The following is a 17,200-nucleotide window of genomic DNA, read 5'->3' on the forward strand; positions in this document are numbered from 1 at the left end:
TATTAGTGCCGTTTGGACCTGTTCCTTTTTTTGGCCGCAAGCGAGGCATCTTTTGCTCTAACCAGGTCCTCGGCAATGAATCATAGATCAGCGGCGGCCCCTAGTAGGCAGAGAGGGGCTTAGAAGCTTCGTCTCGTCTTATTTTGGGAGTCGACAAGCGATAGCCCGCCGTGGACGCCCCTGTATCAGAAGCCCGGCAACGAAAGCGACGCAGAGAGGTGAAGGAGACCAGACGAGACCAGACGAGAGGATCAAGGGAGGGATTCGCTTGGATGAATCAAATCGTCTTGTCCTGTCTTGTCTATTAGCTAGTAGCTCTGGGCTCTGGGCTCTGGCTTTGGCTCTACTGGGGGTCCATGCTCTCTGCCATGGCTATCTTGACATGATGCCATGCCATGCTGTGCCGTGTTCGTGTCATATTTGCCGAAGATGTGTACTTGCGAGCACTGATGGACATGTACATGTACTTGACGCTTCACTCGATTGCACGTATTACTGTACGGCGCCGCTTGTAACCTCAACCTCAAATCTGATATCCCCCATCTCATCATCGCCATGTCGTTTTTGTCTGCCTTGCGTAAAACATCAAGTTTCCCAGTTGGGAAACATCTACATGAGGCTAGCCCTGCCGCTGACACATGTGTTTGCATCTTCTGGGACCAGTACGTGACATTGCTCGCTCGCATGCGTGGAGAAGGGCGCATCATGTAACTCTACTGGGCAGTGATGCCCTCGTCGAGCCTCCCAAGAAGCGACGATGAGATGACATGGCCTCGTCTTCCCTCTCGCCAACTACTGCCCACCCACCACCACACCAAAAAAAAAACCTCCAGGGTTGCGCGTAGTGGCTGGCTCCATCAGCAAGGGACCTCTTCCCCCCGGCACTGCCCAGTTGGACGAATACGGCATCCTTTCAAGGCGAAAAAAGGTACGCGCCACGTGGGGGCTGCGATAGAAAAGTAACTCCCCAATCTGTGCACCTACATGGGACAGAGGTCCATGACCTTTTGGTCGGCATCAGCCTGGGCTAGTACCACCTGTAATCTGCCCGTGGTCTGGTCTTTTTGAGATTGGATGAGATGATGGCCTGGGATCCTTTACCGACGGAACGTCTAGAGCATCAGTGCGCACAACCTGGCACGAGTTTTAGGCACGGCCAAGGTGGTTTCTCCACCCACTCGAGGCCATTTGCCTCCCCTTCCTCGCTGTGACAAAAAGGCAAAGGAGAGGAGGAGTAGGAAGAAGAAAAAAGACACAGTATCAGACGAGAAAGTGACCGGGGAGACGGTGGGTGGTGGGTTCGAGCCCTGACAGGACAAAATACAGTTTGATGTTGAATGACGGGCCTCTCGATTGGGCGATTCGTACCGGCTATCGCTGGACACTCCGTACATTGTATCGTATCGTATTGATGCCTCTCCAATGGGCAATAGTAATAGGTACCCAGTATGATGATGTATGCCTAGGGGACTGGAACCGTGAAATGATTCAACATGAATCCTTCTGCCCTGGATCCAGAAATCTGCATGCACGCCTCCATCTCTTTTTGCTCCCACCTTCTGCTGCAGCCGGCTCCCGGTCCGTCGATGAGATTGGATGGAGACGCCGACAGGAACCCTCCCATAGGAATTGCCACGAGGCCCAGGAAAGGCTGCATCCCACACACAAACAGAAGCCGTTGGACGGTGATCCGAGCGAGTCGTTACACACTATACATCATACACGATGTAGACACTATACATGTGCATACATACATACATACAACCGAACCCGCATGCAGTGCAGGACAGGATAAATGCGGTGCTTTAGTTGCACATCGGTAGCCTCTACGATTGGGCTGACTCACGCGCACCCTCAGCCCTACGGCTTGATCCAAGCGGGCAAAGCCCACGCCCCCAAAAAAAAGGGCCGTCAGCCACCCTGCCACCCCAAACTCCCCCCCTATGGGATGAGAGGGAAGACAAAGAGAGAGAGAGAGAGAGGAAATGGGGACTGGGGGGGTGTGTGGTTTGCAAGCTTCTGGATGTGAGCACGCGCCGGGGAAATGGGCTGTACCTCTTCCCCCAAGTGCGTGCCAGTGTAATAGTGAGCGAGAGAAATAAACGACAGGGCAGGGCAGCCGTCATCTCACCTTTTTTTTTCGAAAAAAAAAAAGTGTCAGGGGGGGGGGAGTGTGGGAGGGACCCGGTTCCAAGGAATCCTGGGAACCGGTCTCGATGCAGGGAACCAAAGAGACGTCGTTTCGTTTTGGGCAACTTGGTTTTTGGTTGTTTCGATGTTGCGGCTTTGCATATATAAGGTGGCTGCTTCATCCCGAGACCAGATGCCACTATTCCTCAGACAGACAGCAGCCAAACACTCAAAACAGAACAGACACTTGACACTAAGCAACTACATCTCTTCCATCATACATACACTTATATATATATCCTTGGGATATCTCATCAGTCTTTTCACTCTCACCACAACTCTTTCACAAGACCATCCATCTATATCCATCTACATCTCATCTACTCAAACCAACCACATCTACAACCACCCAAGATAAATCCTATACACTCTCAAAACAACAACCCAAAACTCATCACAATGGCCGCCTTCACTTCCTCCATCGACGTCTCCGTCTCCATGGTCGACTCTGCTCGAAGCGGCTACAACATCGTCTCCCGCCCCAACACCGGCCCGGGCTCTGGTTCCAGCTCCGGCTCCAGCTCTTCCTCAAGCGGCCGCCGAGAATACTAAATGGCTTCTCTCGCCTGTTATTTTACAATATTCTTCTTTTCTTTTCTTTTCTTTTTTTGGAAGCATCCAGTGCCTTCGCAGGCATTTTCGTTTCGCCACAGCAGAGGCGCATGGAGAAAGACGGATAGACAAAAAAAGCCACCACACGGCAATACAACCTCACTGGAAAAACAAAAAACAAGACAAAAAAAATTCCAACACCTACTCTCTTTTTTTTTTACCCCTCTGTATTTGTATCGGCATAGGATGTTTTTGGGGGCCCCGGGATCTCTTTCTTCTTCACTTCTTCTTCTTTCCTCACCCCCTTTTTTTGGTTTCATGATATTCACGCGGCGTTGGATATGGGATCAAGACATCATGCTGCGAATGGCAGCCAGCCCTACATGGATGGGTTCGGTCGATTTGTTCTTCTGTTTTTCTGGGTAGATCTCTGAAGCTTTACGGCATAGATGTACTTTTCTTTCTCTTCACTTCTTCCTTGCTTTTTGCCCTCAACCTTTTTATCTAGAGTGTAGAATAATATAGTACAAAGAGTTTTCTCTCGACCTTGAAGTCTCTACTTTCCCACGCAAAACCTGCAACCCATGTTAGCAATGCAAAGTAAACGCAAATCATCAGCATCCATGGCAATGTAATGCATCAACTCACTTTTCAAAAACCACGCCCAGCACATCTTCCACATCGCCAGCCTCCCCCTTGCCAGTGATGCGCGCCAGGCAATCCGCCGCATACCGCAAATACTCCGCCGCAAGCACCGTGTCCGCCTCGACGCTGGCATCCTCAGGGCGCGCTTCCGCCAGAAACTCCTCCAGATGGCCCCTGCATCTGGCCAGGAGCTGTGCCTGGCGTGCCGTCACCCCCAACAGATCCTGCAGGTCGACAGGCATCTCTGTCATTTGCGAGAAGGTGCCTACCAAGGCCTCTGTCAGAGCGTGGATTCCTCCTGGATCCTTGCCCAGCTCAGAGCTCAGGCTGGCCTCCTTGCACGAGATGGCGGCTATTTGGGCCGATCCCAGCCTGGGGACTGTTTCGCCTAATCTTTGGCGAAATTCATCCAGCATCCTTTGGAGTCGTGCGGGCTCGACCATATCTCTCTTGTTGACCACGATGAGGCGAGCTTCGGCCGACGCGGCAATGTCCAGCGTTTCCTGGTCGTAGAAGATGAATGGACCAGATGGCCCGCCTTCAAGAGATGCCAGAACGACGACGATATCCGACTGTTGTGCCTTTTGCCTTGCCCTACGGATTCCTTCCAGTTCTACTGCCCCAACGGGCCCCGACGCTCCTAGATCATCGGTCGACCTGAATCCGGCCGTGTCCGCAAAGGAGCACAGATATCCTCGAATGTCGAGGCTGGCCTCTACAATGTCCCGGGTGGTGCCAGCCTCGCCAGATACAATCGAAGCCTCACGACCGACAATCAAGTTCATCAACGAGCTCTTACCCACGTTTGGCGGCCCGAGCAGTGCGATTCGGATACCGCTCCTCAGCAACTCGCTCCTCTGGCCGCCCTGTTCGTGCAGGTGAATGCCTCGGAGGATGTTGTCCACTAGCCTCGCTACGTTGTCTAACAAATCCGCCGGTGACTCATCAAAATGCTGGTCCTCTGAAAAGTCAATCAAGGCCTCAATCTCTCCCCGGGCCAGGAGAAGCTCCTCCCTCCAGCTCTCATAGGTGCGAGCCAACACTCCCGAGTTTCCCCTGACGGCTGCGCGCCGCTGCTGCTCTGTCTCTGCAGAGAGAATGTCACCCAGGGATTCGACGCGAGCGAGATCTAAGCGATCATTCAGGAACGCTCTCTTGGTGAACTCCCCAGGCTCGGCGTAGCGGATCCGATGCTCAGACGGACACTGCGGGATAGCTGCTAGAACTGCCTTGATCGTAGCCGCGCCACCGTGAATGTGCAGCTCTAGTACATCTTCTCCGGTTACAGTTTTGGGCGAAGGGAAGAAGAGGACTACTGCCTCCGAATCCAGCACACCTCGTTGGAGTCCTGCCAGCTTTGGGTCGAGTAACGATCGCACAGAGGCGTATCTAGGCTTTGGCACTGCCTTTGATGGGCACAGGGCTCTGTATATCTAAAAATGAAAACGAAACGTCGTGATTGGTTACTTGACGGCATCCTGTAATTTGGAATTCTGCCCACTTACGTCTAAACACGCCGGACCAGAGATGCGAATCACGGCGATGCCCGCCTTGCCTTGGGCCGTCGAAAGCGCATAGATCGTATCGCCGGTACCTGCACCAAACCTAGTGCTGAGCTGTTCGAGCTCATTGGCTCTGGCAGCCTTGGTTGAAAAGGATCTCAGGCCATGGTTACATGAGCATGAGCATGACTTTGACGGCGCCCTTTTGAGCGCTCGAATTGATAAAGCAACACCTGGACCTCGTCTGCCGGCGCGAGTCAAGGGCTGTAGCAGCAGGCTGTGGCGGCGCATGGGTTTCGAGGCCGCTGGTGAAGAGCAAGGCTGTGGCTGTGAAATCCAAAGTGGCAAAAGCGTATTGCATCAAATCAATATATACGACTGAGACGAGGCTGGTGATGTGCGGGCGAAAGGAAAATTTCAGGGTTGAGATGAGAGCTACAGACATCCATACTAGACAGATATCGAGCAATACCTATGGAGACCGAATAGAACGTTGAGAGAGAGAGCGCCGAAAATTTAGTGGAGGCTTTCACTACGGTTAGTGCCCGTGGCGGTCTCTCAGGCATCAACTCTGCACTAAATCAAAGCGTCCTAGCGGATCCAGCCGTTGATGTCGAATGAACATCTTTATACATAACTATTTCAAGCTTCATTCACGTAGGCAACTTGGATACCGCAGCCGGCCAACGAATTTCACATATAGACAGACGCCTTTATAGATTATCCTTCGACTGGTTACCAAACACTCACAAGCCATGGCTCCCGTGGCAAACTCCCATGGCCGCTCTCACAGCTTGCTTCTGCTTCAAAGGCTTCTGAATTTTCGAGATGCCGCCAGCCCTCTCACTCTCCTCCTCGATAACCTTGAACAGCCCGCCCACCCAGTCATCTCAGAGCTCATGACCAGAGCAAAGGTACTTATTGCATACAACATTCTCTACCCCATATATGCAGGAGACGACTGACCCCCATGACCAGCTGGCAAAGACGAAAATCATCTTCTTGTCCTTCTCCACAATCCGCAAGCCGCAAGATGCAGATGTCCTCATTAAAGCTACTGGGAAAGATTCAAATACGGTGGCCCGAGAGCTTTTGGCACAGTATCCCTCATTCCAGCCGTCAGCTCTCAAGGATAAAACTGCGCAAAGTGAGTGACCCCGAATACTCTATGTAAGATGCATAATTAAGATTTGATGTAGGAGCCGTCGTCTTCATTGACTCATTGAATTCTCTTTCTTCGGCAGCCACTCAGTCCCTGGCCGTCTTCCTTTCAAGCATCATCACCCCGGTAGTGTCCATCGTGGGCGTATATCACACCGATGTACCAGTCATTCTACCAAAATCATTCAACGAATATGAACCTCACCCGTTTACGCTGCTATGCCACCTAGCCACAGCTGTATTGACGCTATCAAACCTGCGACAAGAAACCGAACGTCAAAAGGCGCGCAACAGAAGCGTCGTAGAGCCAGAATGGGGCCTTGAAGAACATCGCGAGGGTATCCTCATTGGCCTCGCAGAAAAGGGCAAATCAGAGGACCAGGTAGGCGTCGTCATTAACATGGAACTACGAAGGAGAAGCGGACGGGCCGTCGACGAAAAGTTTATCCTCATGCCCGGCTCTGCAGCGACAAAGTCTAGGGTGGGCAAGCTTTGTCTGCTTACGGATCACCCTATGTTTAAGAAGCCCGAAGCCGAACAAGGAGACGGAGGAGACGAACAGCCTGAGAGCACCTTTAACTTGGGGCTTACGGAGAAGCAGCGAAAGGATAGAGAGGGGATCGTGTTGCCGTACTTTGATGCGCAGACGGATATTGGAGCGGGCGAGGGAGGCAGAATTCTGTACGAGATGGGCAGGGAGGATGACTTTGACGATGAAGAAGACGAGATATAAAAGTCACTTGGAAAAAAAAATTGAATAATAAAGCAAAAAAAAAAAAAAAAATATTGGCAAGAATAGAAAAAGATAATATGGCTCCATTATTTGAGAAGATGTCCATGATGCACGGCCACATTGAATTCCATTGACATGCACTCCTAGAGTACCTGAGGCGCACATGAAGAGTTGCGCCACTCGGCGTCAGCCACACCTAACAACTTCAACGTCCAGACAGAATCGAGCACTTATCGACAACGCAAACATCCTCTTTGATATATAAGACGTCAAACTCGAGCTTGCGCTTCCCCCCCCCCCGAGGCCCATACACCAATTCGATATTCTCTGCCATTAGGCATCTCGTCTTTTTCGGCTAAAGTGTCAAGTCGTCCGCGTGGCTCTTTTGGTGGCCAATTGCCCCCCCTCTGAGGGTCGTGTGTGCGTTCTACTTGACACGTAGTTCCTCGGCAGCGCCCATACGAACCACATTGTCCGCGAAGAAGAGTTGCGAGACTTTGCTTCTTCTTCATTTCCCCCTCCTTTTAACATATACACATACACATAATAATCACATCAAAATGATTCGCTCAACACAGATCTCAAGGCTGGATGGTACGTCAAACCGCATCCAAAAAAACCCACCAAGGCATCAGTTCAACTAACCCACCACCAACAGGCCTCATGCTCTGCGCCTCCGTCGACGATGAGTCCCAGTCCGACGCCGCCGCCCTCAACGAAGTCAAACAACAGCTCCGCCAGATCCAGCGCAAGCTCACCCGCAACTCCGAGTCCCAAGCCAGCATCGAGTCCTCCACCCTCTTCACCATCCACTACCTCATCGACTCCGACGTCGTCTTCCTCTGCATCTGCGAGCGCTCCTACCCGCGCAAGCTCGCCTTCACCTACCTCGCCGACCTCGCCCGCGAGTTCACAACCACCTACACCCCGCAGGCCATCCACAACCCGGCCCTCCGGCCCTACGCCTTCATGGAGTTTGACAACTTCATCGCAAAGACCCGCACCACCTACGCCGACGCCCGCGCCGCCCAGAACCTCGACAAGCTCAACGACGAGCTGCGCGACGTCACAAAGATCATGACCAAGAACATCGAGGACCTGCTCTACCGCGGCGACAACCTCGAGCGCATGGGCGAGATGAGTAGTCGGCTGCGCGACGACAGCAAAAAGTACCGCCGCGCTGCCGTGCGCATCAACTGGGAGCTTATGCTCAAGCAGTATGGCCCCTTTGCCGGCCTGGGCTTCTTCATCCTGGTCTTCATCTACTGGCGCTTCCTCTAGAAGCAACGTGAGCGAAACTGGATTCTCACTCTATCAAGAGAGAGTGGGAGAGAGGAGAGGAAAGAAAAAGGAAAACACAGGGAGTAGGAAAGAAACCTTGGGCAAACAAAGGGGTGGTGGGAGGGAAAACATCGAGTTGTCAATGCACAAAGAGCGGAGCGTGGCGTTGATGGATATCCATTGTAATCTATATACAGTTATGTGACTTAATGCTTCTATGCACGCACCACCAGTGTCCCAAGACTTTTCTTATCCTCCCTTGAACTTGTTTCTGCATCCAAGGCAAACGCTGCTCTTCAGGCTTGGTTCAGCTGTCGTTATTAAAAAAATGAAAATCACTCCGTAACCCTTATTCGCCACAAAACTCCGAATTCAGATGCTTCGCTGAACCCCCATCAAGGACGTGGTATTGCCTCTCTCTCTCTCCCCCCCTCTCTCACTTCTCTCTTCTCCTTCAGTTCGCATAAAAAAAGGGCTTGAAATTCCCATAGCTCACATGACACAGCAATTATTGTCGGCTGTCGTTGTAGTCGGTACCGTGCCTGACCCATGCTGCCACTCGAGGTGCTCCTGTAAGGACTTTACGTCGTCAAACTCTTCGTCAGGACGATACGGCTCCTCGTCGTCGTCTTCGTCCTGCGGCTGTTCTCCAATCGCCTCACAGAGTGGACATAGTAGCTTGGCTTCCCAATCTCCATGTGTCGGTATAATGTGGTTCGCAATGGCCACCGGGGCGAAGATGATTTGCTTCTGATGCTGGCCACAATTGGACAAGGCCAATGCTTGCCAATTCGAGTCGTTAGCCAACAATGACACGGGCACATCTGATGAGCCAGGTGGCACTGCCTGAGTAGATGACCGCACTGTTGGCATGCGCTCCATGTCCTCCCAAACCAAATGACCATCGCAAAAGTCGCAGACAAATGCAATATCTTGATCCCCAAACCGCTGAAAGGCTCCCACGTTCTTGCATGCCAAAAGTTCGTCCGCAAAATATCTCCGATATGTGTTTTCGTCGGGCTTGATTCCGGCCTTGGCGTCACGAGTAGGGGCGCGCTGCTTCCGCTGCACGATGAAGGCGCCCAGACACCGCTGTGAAGCCTCCCGTGCCGACGTGAATACTCGCATTGCCGCCCGACATTGAGCTCGATGTAGCTCCCGTTTTAGTGAACATGTCTCGCGCACCCAGGTCGGATCGATGGGACCGCCGGATCGACTCCAGTCTTTTAGCTTATCCGTCAATGCCTGGAACTTGGCCCGAATCGCCCGCAACTCTTCCATTGATTCATCTAACGACAGCAAATCATGTCAGTAACGGAGCAGACATTCTGTCCCATCGAGGCTCTCTCTCACGTCTGCGGTCATGCTCGTATTGCGAGCGCCCGTTGACCAGCGGCCCGAGCTCTTGAAAGTCCTTCCTGGCCTCGTCCAGCACCGAGTCCAGCGCACGCTCCTGCTCGCGCTCGTCCTGCCCCCAATGCCGTTTGTCGGAGAGGCTCAGGATGCGCTGCCCGTCGGCAATGAGATTCGCAATTTCTGCCAGCAGTGTCCCGACCGAATCGAGGGCGCCCATTGCTCTGGTGAGGAGGAGATGGGAGGATGATGAGTCTCTCTTGGCATGCGAACCCCGCCTTGCAACTTGAGCAGGTGGGCTAGGGGCGTGGTGATATATCTGATAACCAGAGGACGGCGTAACAATCACGGGGTGACACTGCTTATGTATTGAGAAAACGAATGGATGGGATGGATCAGCCAAGATGGATCAACGGCACTCGTCAAGGGGCCTCGAAGAGCACCCGTCGACGGGCGCGTCGCATGGGGGGGGAAGCTCCACGGCTTGGGTGAAGCTCTCCAACAAATGACGTAGCGCGCTTGGTCGAAGAAAGCCGTTTATTACTATCAAAGTAAGGTTATGGGTAACGGGCCGCCGTGGGAATCTTCAGCAGAACGTTGTGGCTGTGGCCGGCATTCGGTCGTGAACCCCAGACGGTTTAGACACAAGCAAGCAGAAAGGCGAGGCTGTGCTGCAAAACGGTGGGCCGCTGGAGGCTGTGGCAGAAAGGGATAGATAGGGATAACGAATCGGGACGAACGACGCACGCTGCCAAGAGAAGCAGTAGAAGAAAGAAGAGAAAAAGGAGTTGAAGCAAGATGAGCAACGAGAGTGACGAAAGACAAAAGGCGAATGGAAGATGACGGATGGAGTTGGGAGATGGCCAACCTTAACCTGAGCGCTTTACAGAGAGATCCAAAAGCTGCCCGCTATGTGGCTTGTTGCCGGGCGCTATCGCGGCCTCTGGTTGGAGGCCGTCGGTGGGGAGGAAATGCGCTGGAAGGGGCGCCGGCTACTTGGGAAGACGCCAGGATTACAGGGGTCGAACTCGCTGTGACGCCTCCCCCATGGTGCGCATTATTACATGTAGCAGCCCCGGAGGTCTGGTCCCTTTTTTCCCTTCCACTTTCTCGCTTCGGCATCGAAATGGCCTACATTGCACTTATGCACATCTAATGACACCACCACCACCAAAAGGCGAAATTAGGGGCCTCGTGGCCCATCAGAAATCCGCCCGTTTGCTGTCCATAGGGCTGAGGGATTCATCACGGGAGCTCAGTGGTGGTGCGTCAGCCCGGGTTAGCGAGGACACACAAGACTGGCCAACCTGAAGCCTTTCAACCCCTCCCACCTTTTTTGTCATCCAGCCTGAAACAATAGCCAAGGGGGCCACTGACACACGAGGTCGTCCCAGACGCGAGGCCTCATTGAGGAGTTCCAATGTTACTTTGACAGCTCGGCGCTTGCTTTGTTAGTGTTCGTACCTGACGATCAGGGAACTATGGGTGCTATTTATATCTCTTTGTTGTACATGATTATCAACTAGCTCACGTAGTCTATTTACTTGCTATGATCCCGAATCCCAACCTTAGTACCCAATCGATATAGCATACAGGTAGGTATCATTGCAATAGAGCACGGCTTACTTTCTCTTAGTCGCCTTTCCGGCATCGGCGCCGGTGGTCTTGGCCTCGCTCTGCTCCTCAGCCGCATCCTTGATGGCAGCCTTGTCCTTCCCATCCTTCTTCTCAACAGGCTCATCGTCATCACCTCCCTGACCAAACTCGTTGACACGGGTATAATCGACCTTGTAGGCCCATCGCTGGTAAAGGTAAATAAAGAAGATGACGTCATCCCGGAACGTCGCCAGTCGATGCAAGAAGGGCATCTTGATGGTGAAGGCGAACAGGTCGTCGATAAAAGTGTTGAGGAACTTGTACATCATAGCCTTGCCGGGCATGTGCGCCACGCTCTTGAGTCGGTAGTTGATGTATAGGGAGGGAACCATCATAAGGAAGCCGTAAGTGTAGACGGATCCGACAAGAGTAGTGATGACAAACGAGTACCACGACTTGTGCGTATCGTAGAAGAGAGAGTAGATGCCGTAGGCAATCAGCAGGGGCACCGCCAGAATGTACATGTACTTGAAAGCAATTTCGTCATACTCCTTGGTCTTCTCCTCCGTCTCGGTAAGCTTGTGCTTGTCCTCGAAGACGAACCAGTACGGCAAAAGCGAGCCTGGGGCCGTCTCCCGGAAGCGAACGTTGACGACGGTGGTGATTTTCCAGAACTCAATGACGATGCCGATAACCTGGGTGCCGAGAATCATCCAGCTCGTGTTTTGCGAGTTGTCTAGCAGGTACAGGAAGATGACTGTCTGCATAAACACATTGGCCAAGATGGAGCGGACCGAAATGCCAACATTGTCCTTCTTCTTGCGGTAGTGGGCAATGTCGGATCCAAAGGCGAGCGTCTCCAAAATCATGTGGGCAACGCTGACAACAGCGGTGATGCCGAGCAGAATAGGGTTGGTGTCAATGAAGATTTCTTTGATCATTTCAATCTCCGATCCATCGCCGCCGCCAGGAATTGGGTTCCCGAGCGCAGCCTGGCGAGCGTTCTCCTTCGAGTTTTGCTCGATAGCAGCCATGGCATAGAATTGCCAGCTGGGCATGTTGTTGAGGTCAATGTGAAGCGGCAGCTCCTTGACTGTATCATTAAGGAGAGTCATGTGGGTCTTCAGCTGCCAGAAGGTGTTGACAAAGAGGGTCGGATCTAAGAGAAATGATGGATTAGCTCGTCAGTTCGCATTGCAAATGCGCCATGATAGCATGATAGCATGACTTACAATACCAGCCGTTTTGGCCCGAGCCATCGCGGGCGCCGGTTGCCTCAAGGCGGAGGAACGTCTTGAGGGCAGGGTGAATAGTGTCCAAGTCCTTGACTCCCAGGCCAGGCACCAGGGACAAACTGGCATTCTGGTGGTAGTAGTTTGAAATGAGGGGGCCCGACGTGTCCACTTCTTCCGGCTCCTCTACGCGAGAAGGAAGGTCATCAAGCAGGTTTCTTGTCTTGACTACCTTTTTCTTAGGCAGATACTGAGTGAGGGGGTGGACTACATGGTATGCCCGGCCGGGGTCATAGCTGGGCAGATACGGATCCAGAACGCTACCGGCAAGGCCAATGTAGAAGTGACCCCAAAGCGTGCCATTGTTCTGCACGGCTTCTGGCACAGTAAAGGTGGTATCGATTGAGCGCTTGTCCGTCTTGTTGTTCATGTGAAACCTCTTCTCGTCGAGCACGACATACTCCGACTGAACATTGGCCAGCGGGATCGGGTTGAACGAGGGCGAGATGGCGACGACGATATCTAGGTAGCTGTCCTGCGGCCAGATGGGGGCAATGGTCTTGGGGATGTGCCTGTAAGTAGCGCCCTCATCAAGGTGTCGCGGCCGAAGCTGGTACGGCGGGATGGTCCCCAGGTTGCCGGGGACGATGATGGATTCGCCGGTCTCGGGATTGGTGGTGGCCACGCCGGTCTGGTCCTTGGCCAGGTAGAAGCTGAGGAAGACGTTGACGCCGAGGTAGAAGACGACACCCATGATAATTTTGTTCATGCTGATGCCCTGCACGCAGCCCGTCAGCTCGCATCCAAGACACAAAACGGCCGGCAATCTCGACTTACACTGCCTTGGTCCTGCTGGCGCCGTGCCGCCTGGCCCGCAGGCCGTTGCGCCGCTGTTTCGGGCATTGCGCAGACTGTCGGGCGTCGCGTGGGACACAGACCCGTCAGACGCCTGTTCGCCTTGTGGTGGTGAGTCCGGAGAGCAGCTGGTCGCCCTGGGAGCAGAGAGGCAAGTGTCGTTGCGAGAAGCTTCAAAATTGTGCAAGACGCATGTGGCCTTTCGCAAGCACGCAGCCTTGAGAGGTCCAGTTCCGTCTTGGGCCTAGGGTCGAGCTCGTTGTACCCATGACGCACTGCGCAGCGCAAAAAGATACTTGAGCAGCGGCAGGCGGCGGCGGCCGGAGTAAATCGGCGCCGTGGGCCCCATCCACCCGGGTCGGCGAATCAGCGGCAGGCTCCGTGGCACGAGTACAGTAGAACAGCTTCTGGAAAGAGAGGCGGGCAACAGAAGAATTGTTATCAAACAGAGCCTCATGGTTGGAGCGGGGATTATACTGAAGCCCGATCGAGACGACAAACTGTGAGCCGTGTTTTTCAGTGACACGCTGCCCCTGATCCACTCGGCCGTCACCAAGCAAAACGGCCAGGTGACGCATCTAGAAGCCCTGAGCAGAGATGTCCGGTGATTAGCGAGAATCGGACATGCGAATGCGGCGTTGATTCAGCGCTGCCCAGATGGTAGATCCCATCTAGTTGTCTATATGCAATAGAGCAGGATTAGAACACTTGTACACGGCAATCAGATCAGTGATGTATACCTGGTAGCATACCCAGTAGGCAGTACCCGTAGCGGCGATATGCGGATATCGAGCCTCAAAATGCAGACCAACAGCGTCCAAACTGAAGCACAAACCCACTCTTCCCTCGCCAGCTCATATGCTGCCCTTCCCATTGCCGACCGGCCCTGTCCTGCTGACCTCCTTCGGCCAGCTCCCTGTGAGCCCAGCAAATGAAGTCCTCAATTGCCGTCGTACAAAGTGTGAGACCACGAAAACACCAAACCGAAGTTCCCAAGGGGGCGAGTGTCATAGCCCGGCTGTCCCACCACCCGAAACAAACGCCAATTGGGCCATCTCGGGCTGCGGCGAGCGGATCTGGCAATTTTGAAAAATTACCACATTCGCATTGGCCCCGGCAACTGCATGACTCCCACGCCTCGAAGTTTGGGAAGATGGATATCCAAACGGCTACTAGTTCCCCTCGATTATGGGGGCCGGCGGTGGCCGATGACTGCCGGGGTTGGCTTTCGAACTAGTGCAGCGTTTGCGCCGTCAGATCTGGAACGTCAACTTTTGGCGGACTGCGCAGTTGTCACTCGCCAGAATTATATCTAGCCCGGGTTCGCCACCGTTTGTTTTCGAACTTCTCTCTCTCTCTCTTCCTTCGACGAAGATTGAACTCTGGTTCGCTGCTCTTACAACCAACAGGATTGAAGCATCTTAGCCTCGCTCTTTTACTCGACCGTCTGGCTCTTAACGCCCAAAGCTATACCCACCACTCTTTAGGCATCTGCCCAAATCCCCGTCTGCTCAAGACATATATAAATCTTTTTTTTTTTTATAAATCGGGACGTCATTCTTCTTTCTTCTACTTCTTCTCCTGCTTTGTCGCAGCTTTTCGCGCCTCTCGATTTCGACCCCGCCACGCAAGAATCGACAGATTTAGATCCCCCACCATGACTGCTGATAGCACCGTTACCGGCCAGAATGGCGCCTCCAACGGCGCTTCCAACGGCACTCCTCGCACCAAGATTTGCGTGTTCTGTGGTTCAAGCGCAGGAAACGACCCTGAACATGTCGAGACCGCGCGAGAGCTCGCCAGAGTAATGGCCGAGAACGACATTGACCTTGGTGAGTATATGGAACAGACCTTGAGAGACACAACCCCCTGCTAATATCAAACATCTAGTCTACGGAGGCGGCACCGTCGGCCTCATGGGCGAAGTCGCAAAGACGCTGTGCGAACTCAAGGGCCCCGACGCCATCCACGGCATCATCCCCGAGGCCCTCGTCAAGTACGAGCGCGACGGCACCTACCAGACCATCAACACCGACAACCAATACGTGCCCACCGAGTCCACCTACGGCCGCACCACCGTCGTCAAGGACATGCACACGCGCAAGAAGCTCATGGCCGAGGAGGTCTTCAACGGCGGGCCCGGCAGCGGCTTCATCGCCCTCAGCGGCGGCTACGGCACCGTCGAGGAGCTCTTCGAGGTCGTCACCTGGAACCAGCTGGGCATCCACAAGCGCGGCATCTGCATGCTCAACATCAACGGCTACTGGGACGGCATCGTCCAGTGGGTCGACAAGGCCGTCGAGCAGGGCTTCGTCAAGCTGCCCAACAAGGACATCCTCGTCACCGCGACCACCGCCGAGGACGCCATCCTGGCCCTGATGAACTACCAGGGTTCCGAGGGTACTTTCAAGCTGGAATGGGGAACGCAATAGATTTCGCGTCAGGGGTTAGGTTAGGGATATAGAGGATAAACCGTAAAAGGGAAATGTTTGGACGTTTTCAGGGCTGCGAGCAAGCAAGCCCCGTATTTGCTTAATTATTATCTTGTTTGTTTTGTTGCTTCTTTGACAGCTTTCAGGAAAAAATCATCACTGCATGTAGGGTATGTGATGTACGGTATAGAGTGGTTTGGTTTTCAGCAAAAACAATATATATGTTATATATCCATCCATAGACAGGTTTACAATTACGTCATGGAACGGGAGTATCGTCATGATTAGCTATCTTTCTTCTTTTTGTTGTTATTATTCCTTCATTCGTGCCAAGTTTGACCATTTGTGCTGTTCCAGGCAGCCTCTAGTGATACGTGATCTAAACTCTTCTCCCGCAGCCCCTCTGGTTCATTCATCAGTGCCTCCCGGGTCGTCTAGCTGTCAACCTCCATTCCCTCGCCCGCGGCATCTCCCTCTCCCTCTCCCTCGCCTCCTTGGCTCTCGTTGGCACTCTCGATCCACGACTTGACCTCGAAGCCGTCGTATAGTTTAAAGGGCTCGATGCTTGATCGGCCGTTGGGGCCCTCTTTCAGGCCCACCAATCCCACTGATGTATTCTCGACCGTCAGCTCCTTGTCCTGTACCAAGCTCTCCTTGAGCGCCCTCAAGCCGTGCTTGACCAGTTCTTCCTTTGAGCAGTCGGCAAACGACTCAATGTTCCGCTCGAGATATGTCCGGGCCATCTGGCTTCGTGCGCCAATAGCAAACGCCACCATCTCCTCCGTCATACCCGATGGCTGGAACTCGAACAGGTGGGGGCCGTTTTCGTCGACGCCAGCTACCAGCAGCCCAATGCCGTACGGCCTCTTGCCGTAGACCTGGGTGTTGATCTGTGCCTTTTCGCCAATCATGCCGACCAGCGTGTGTATGGGGATCGGGCGGCCGTAGGTGAGGCGGTGGCCCAGGGACTGCTGCTTCATGAAGTTGGATAGGACGCGGGCATCTGATGTGAGGCCGGCGATGGCAATGGCGGTGTGTTCGTCAATCTCGAAAAGCTTCTTCTGGTACGACGACAGCTCCTCTGCGTTTCGCTGTTTGTGCCACGCGGGCCAAGGTCAGCCTTGGGCCGGGTATATATGTGCTGCTGAGGGGTAGAGATGCAAACTTGCCTTGACGGCAAACAGGCCGACGTGTGTTTTGCTGGCAATCCCGACCACCACTGATCCCTGCTTCACGGCCTCGCCCGCATATTCGATCTGGAAGATGCGGCCTTGCGGCGAGCTAGAGACCATGTCATGTCAGCTATGGCGAGCTTGGAGCTACGAGGCGACGGCAGCTGGAGGGGCTCCAGCCAGTCGGACAGGGCACATACAAGGTGACGGAATCGTTGTCGTAGTTGTTCCTGAACATGGTGATTCACTGCGGTCGGGGAAAAGTCGCGGAGGAGGGGGAGAAGCGAGTTTTGTGTTGTAACGGCGCGGCGACGAAGGAAAGATGCCGTTTGGTGCTGCGATATGGCTGATGAGGGAAACGCATCGGATCCAGGCAACCCAAGCTTCGTCGCCTTGCTGTGGCTGGAGAGTCGGACGCCACCCACTGCCTGCCACTGCGAGCACTGTTCAGCCACAGCCAACCAAAGCCGCGGTCGGTGGATGAGTCAGCAGCGCT

The 17,200-nt window shown here is 53.6% G+C and overlaps 7 protein-coding genes across 7 annotated transcripts; 3 read left to right on the forward strand and 4 right to left on the reverse strand.

Annotated features, from left to right (window-relative positions):
- Positions 1-3,298: 3,298 nt before the first annotated feature.
- On the reverse strand, positions 3,299-5,250 carry Triagg1_7975 (uncharacterized protein; the record flags this gene model as incomplete). The annotated part of the gene is made up of 4 exons (XM_062902769.1): positions 3,299-3,317; positions 3,391-4,820; positions 4,893-4,992; positions 5,063-5,250. The coding sequence occupies 4 exons, from the start codon at positions 5,248-5,250 to the stop codon at positions 3,299-3,301; spliced, it is 1,737 nt and encodes a 578-aa protein (XP_062753055.1).
- Positions 5,251-5,644: 394 nt separating this feature from the next.
- Positions 5,645-6,783, forward strand: Triagg1_7976 (uncharacterized protein; the record flags this gene model as incomplete). Its single annotated transcript, XM_062902770.1, has 3 exons — positions 5,645-5,803; positions 5,868-6,036; positions 6,089-6,783. The coding sequence occupies 3 exons, from the start codon at positions 5,645-5,647 to the stop codon at positions 6,781-6,783; spliced, it is 1,023 nt and encodes a 340-aa protein (XP_062753056.1).
- A 560-nt stretch (positions 6,784-7,343) lies between these two features.
- Triagg1_7977 (uncharacterized protein) lies at positions 7,344-8,064 on the forward strand (the record flags this gene model as incomplete). Its single annotated transcript, XM_062902771.1, has 2 exons — positions 7,344-7,377; positions 7,442-8,064. 2 exons carry the CDS (start codon positions 7,344-7,346, stop codon positions 8,062-8,064), a joined length of 657 nt encoding a protein of 218 aa, XP_062753057.1.
- Positions 8,065-8,556: 492 nt separating this feature from the next.
- Positions 8,557-9,637, reverse strand: Triagg1_7978 (uncharacterized protein; the record flags this gene model as incomplete). The annotated part of the gene is made up of 2 exons (XM_062902773.1): positions 8,557-9,353; positions 9,418-9,637. 2 exons carry the CDS (start codon positions 9,635-9,637, stop codon positions 8,557-8,559), a joined length of 1,017 nt encoding a protein of 338 aa, XP_062753058.1.
- A 1,402-nt stretch (positions 9,638-11,039) lies between these two features.
- On the reverse strand, positions 11,040-13,678 carry Triagg1_7979 (uncharacterized protein; the record flags this gene model as incomplete). The annotated part of the gene is made up of 4 exons (XM_062902774.1): positions 11,040-12,172; positions 12,246-13,023; positions 13,083-13,317; positions 13,377-13,678. 4 exons carry the CDS (start codon positions 13,676-13,678, stop codon positions 11,040-11,042), a joined length of 2,448 nt encoding a protein of 815 aa, XP_062753059.1.
- A 1,079-nt stretch (positions 13,679-14,757) lies between these two features.
- On the forward strand, positions 14,758-15,532 carry Triagg1_7980 (uncharacterized protein; the record flags this gene model as incomplete). The annotated part of the gene is made up of 2 exons (XM_062902775.1): positions 14,758-14,932; positions 14,991-15,532. The coding sequence occupies 2 exons, from the start codon at positions 14,758-14,760 to the stop codon at positions 15,530-15,532; spliced, it is 717 nt and encodes a 238-aa protein (XP_062753060.1).
- A 434-nt stretch (positions 15,533-15,966) lies between these two features.
- Positions 15,967-16,942, reverse strand: Triagg1_7981 (uncharacterized protein; the record flags this gene model as incomplete). Its single annotated transcript, XM_062902776.1, has 3 exons — positions 15,967-16,613; positions 16,698-16,813; positions 16,905-16,942. 3 exons carry the CDS (start codon positions 16,940-16,942, stop codon positions 15,967-15,969), a joined length of 801 nt encoding a protein of 266 aa, XP_062753061.1.
- Between the last annotated feature and the right edge of the window lie 258 nt (positions 16,943-17,200).

This window comes from Trichoderma aggressivum, assembly GCF_033847375.1.
Source record: "Trichoderma aggressivum f. europaeum strain CBS 100526 chromosome Unknown scaffold_037, whole genome shotgun sequence".
Taxonomy (NCBI): Eukaryota; Fungi; Ascomycota; class Sordariomycetes; order Hypocreales; family Hypocreaceae; genus Trichoderma; species Trichoderma aggressivum.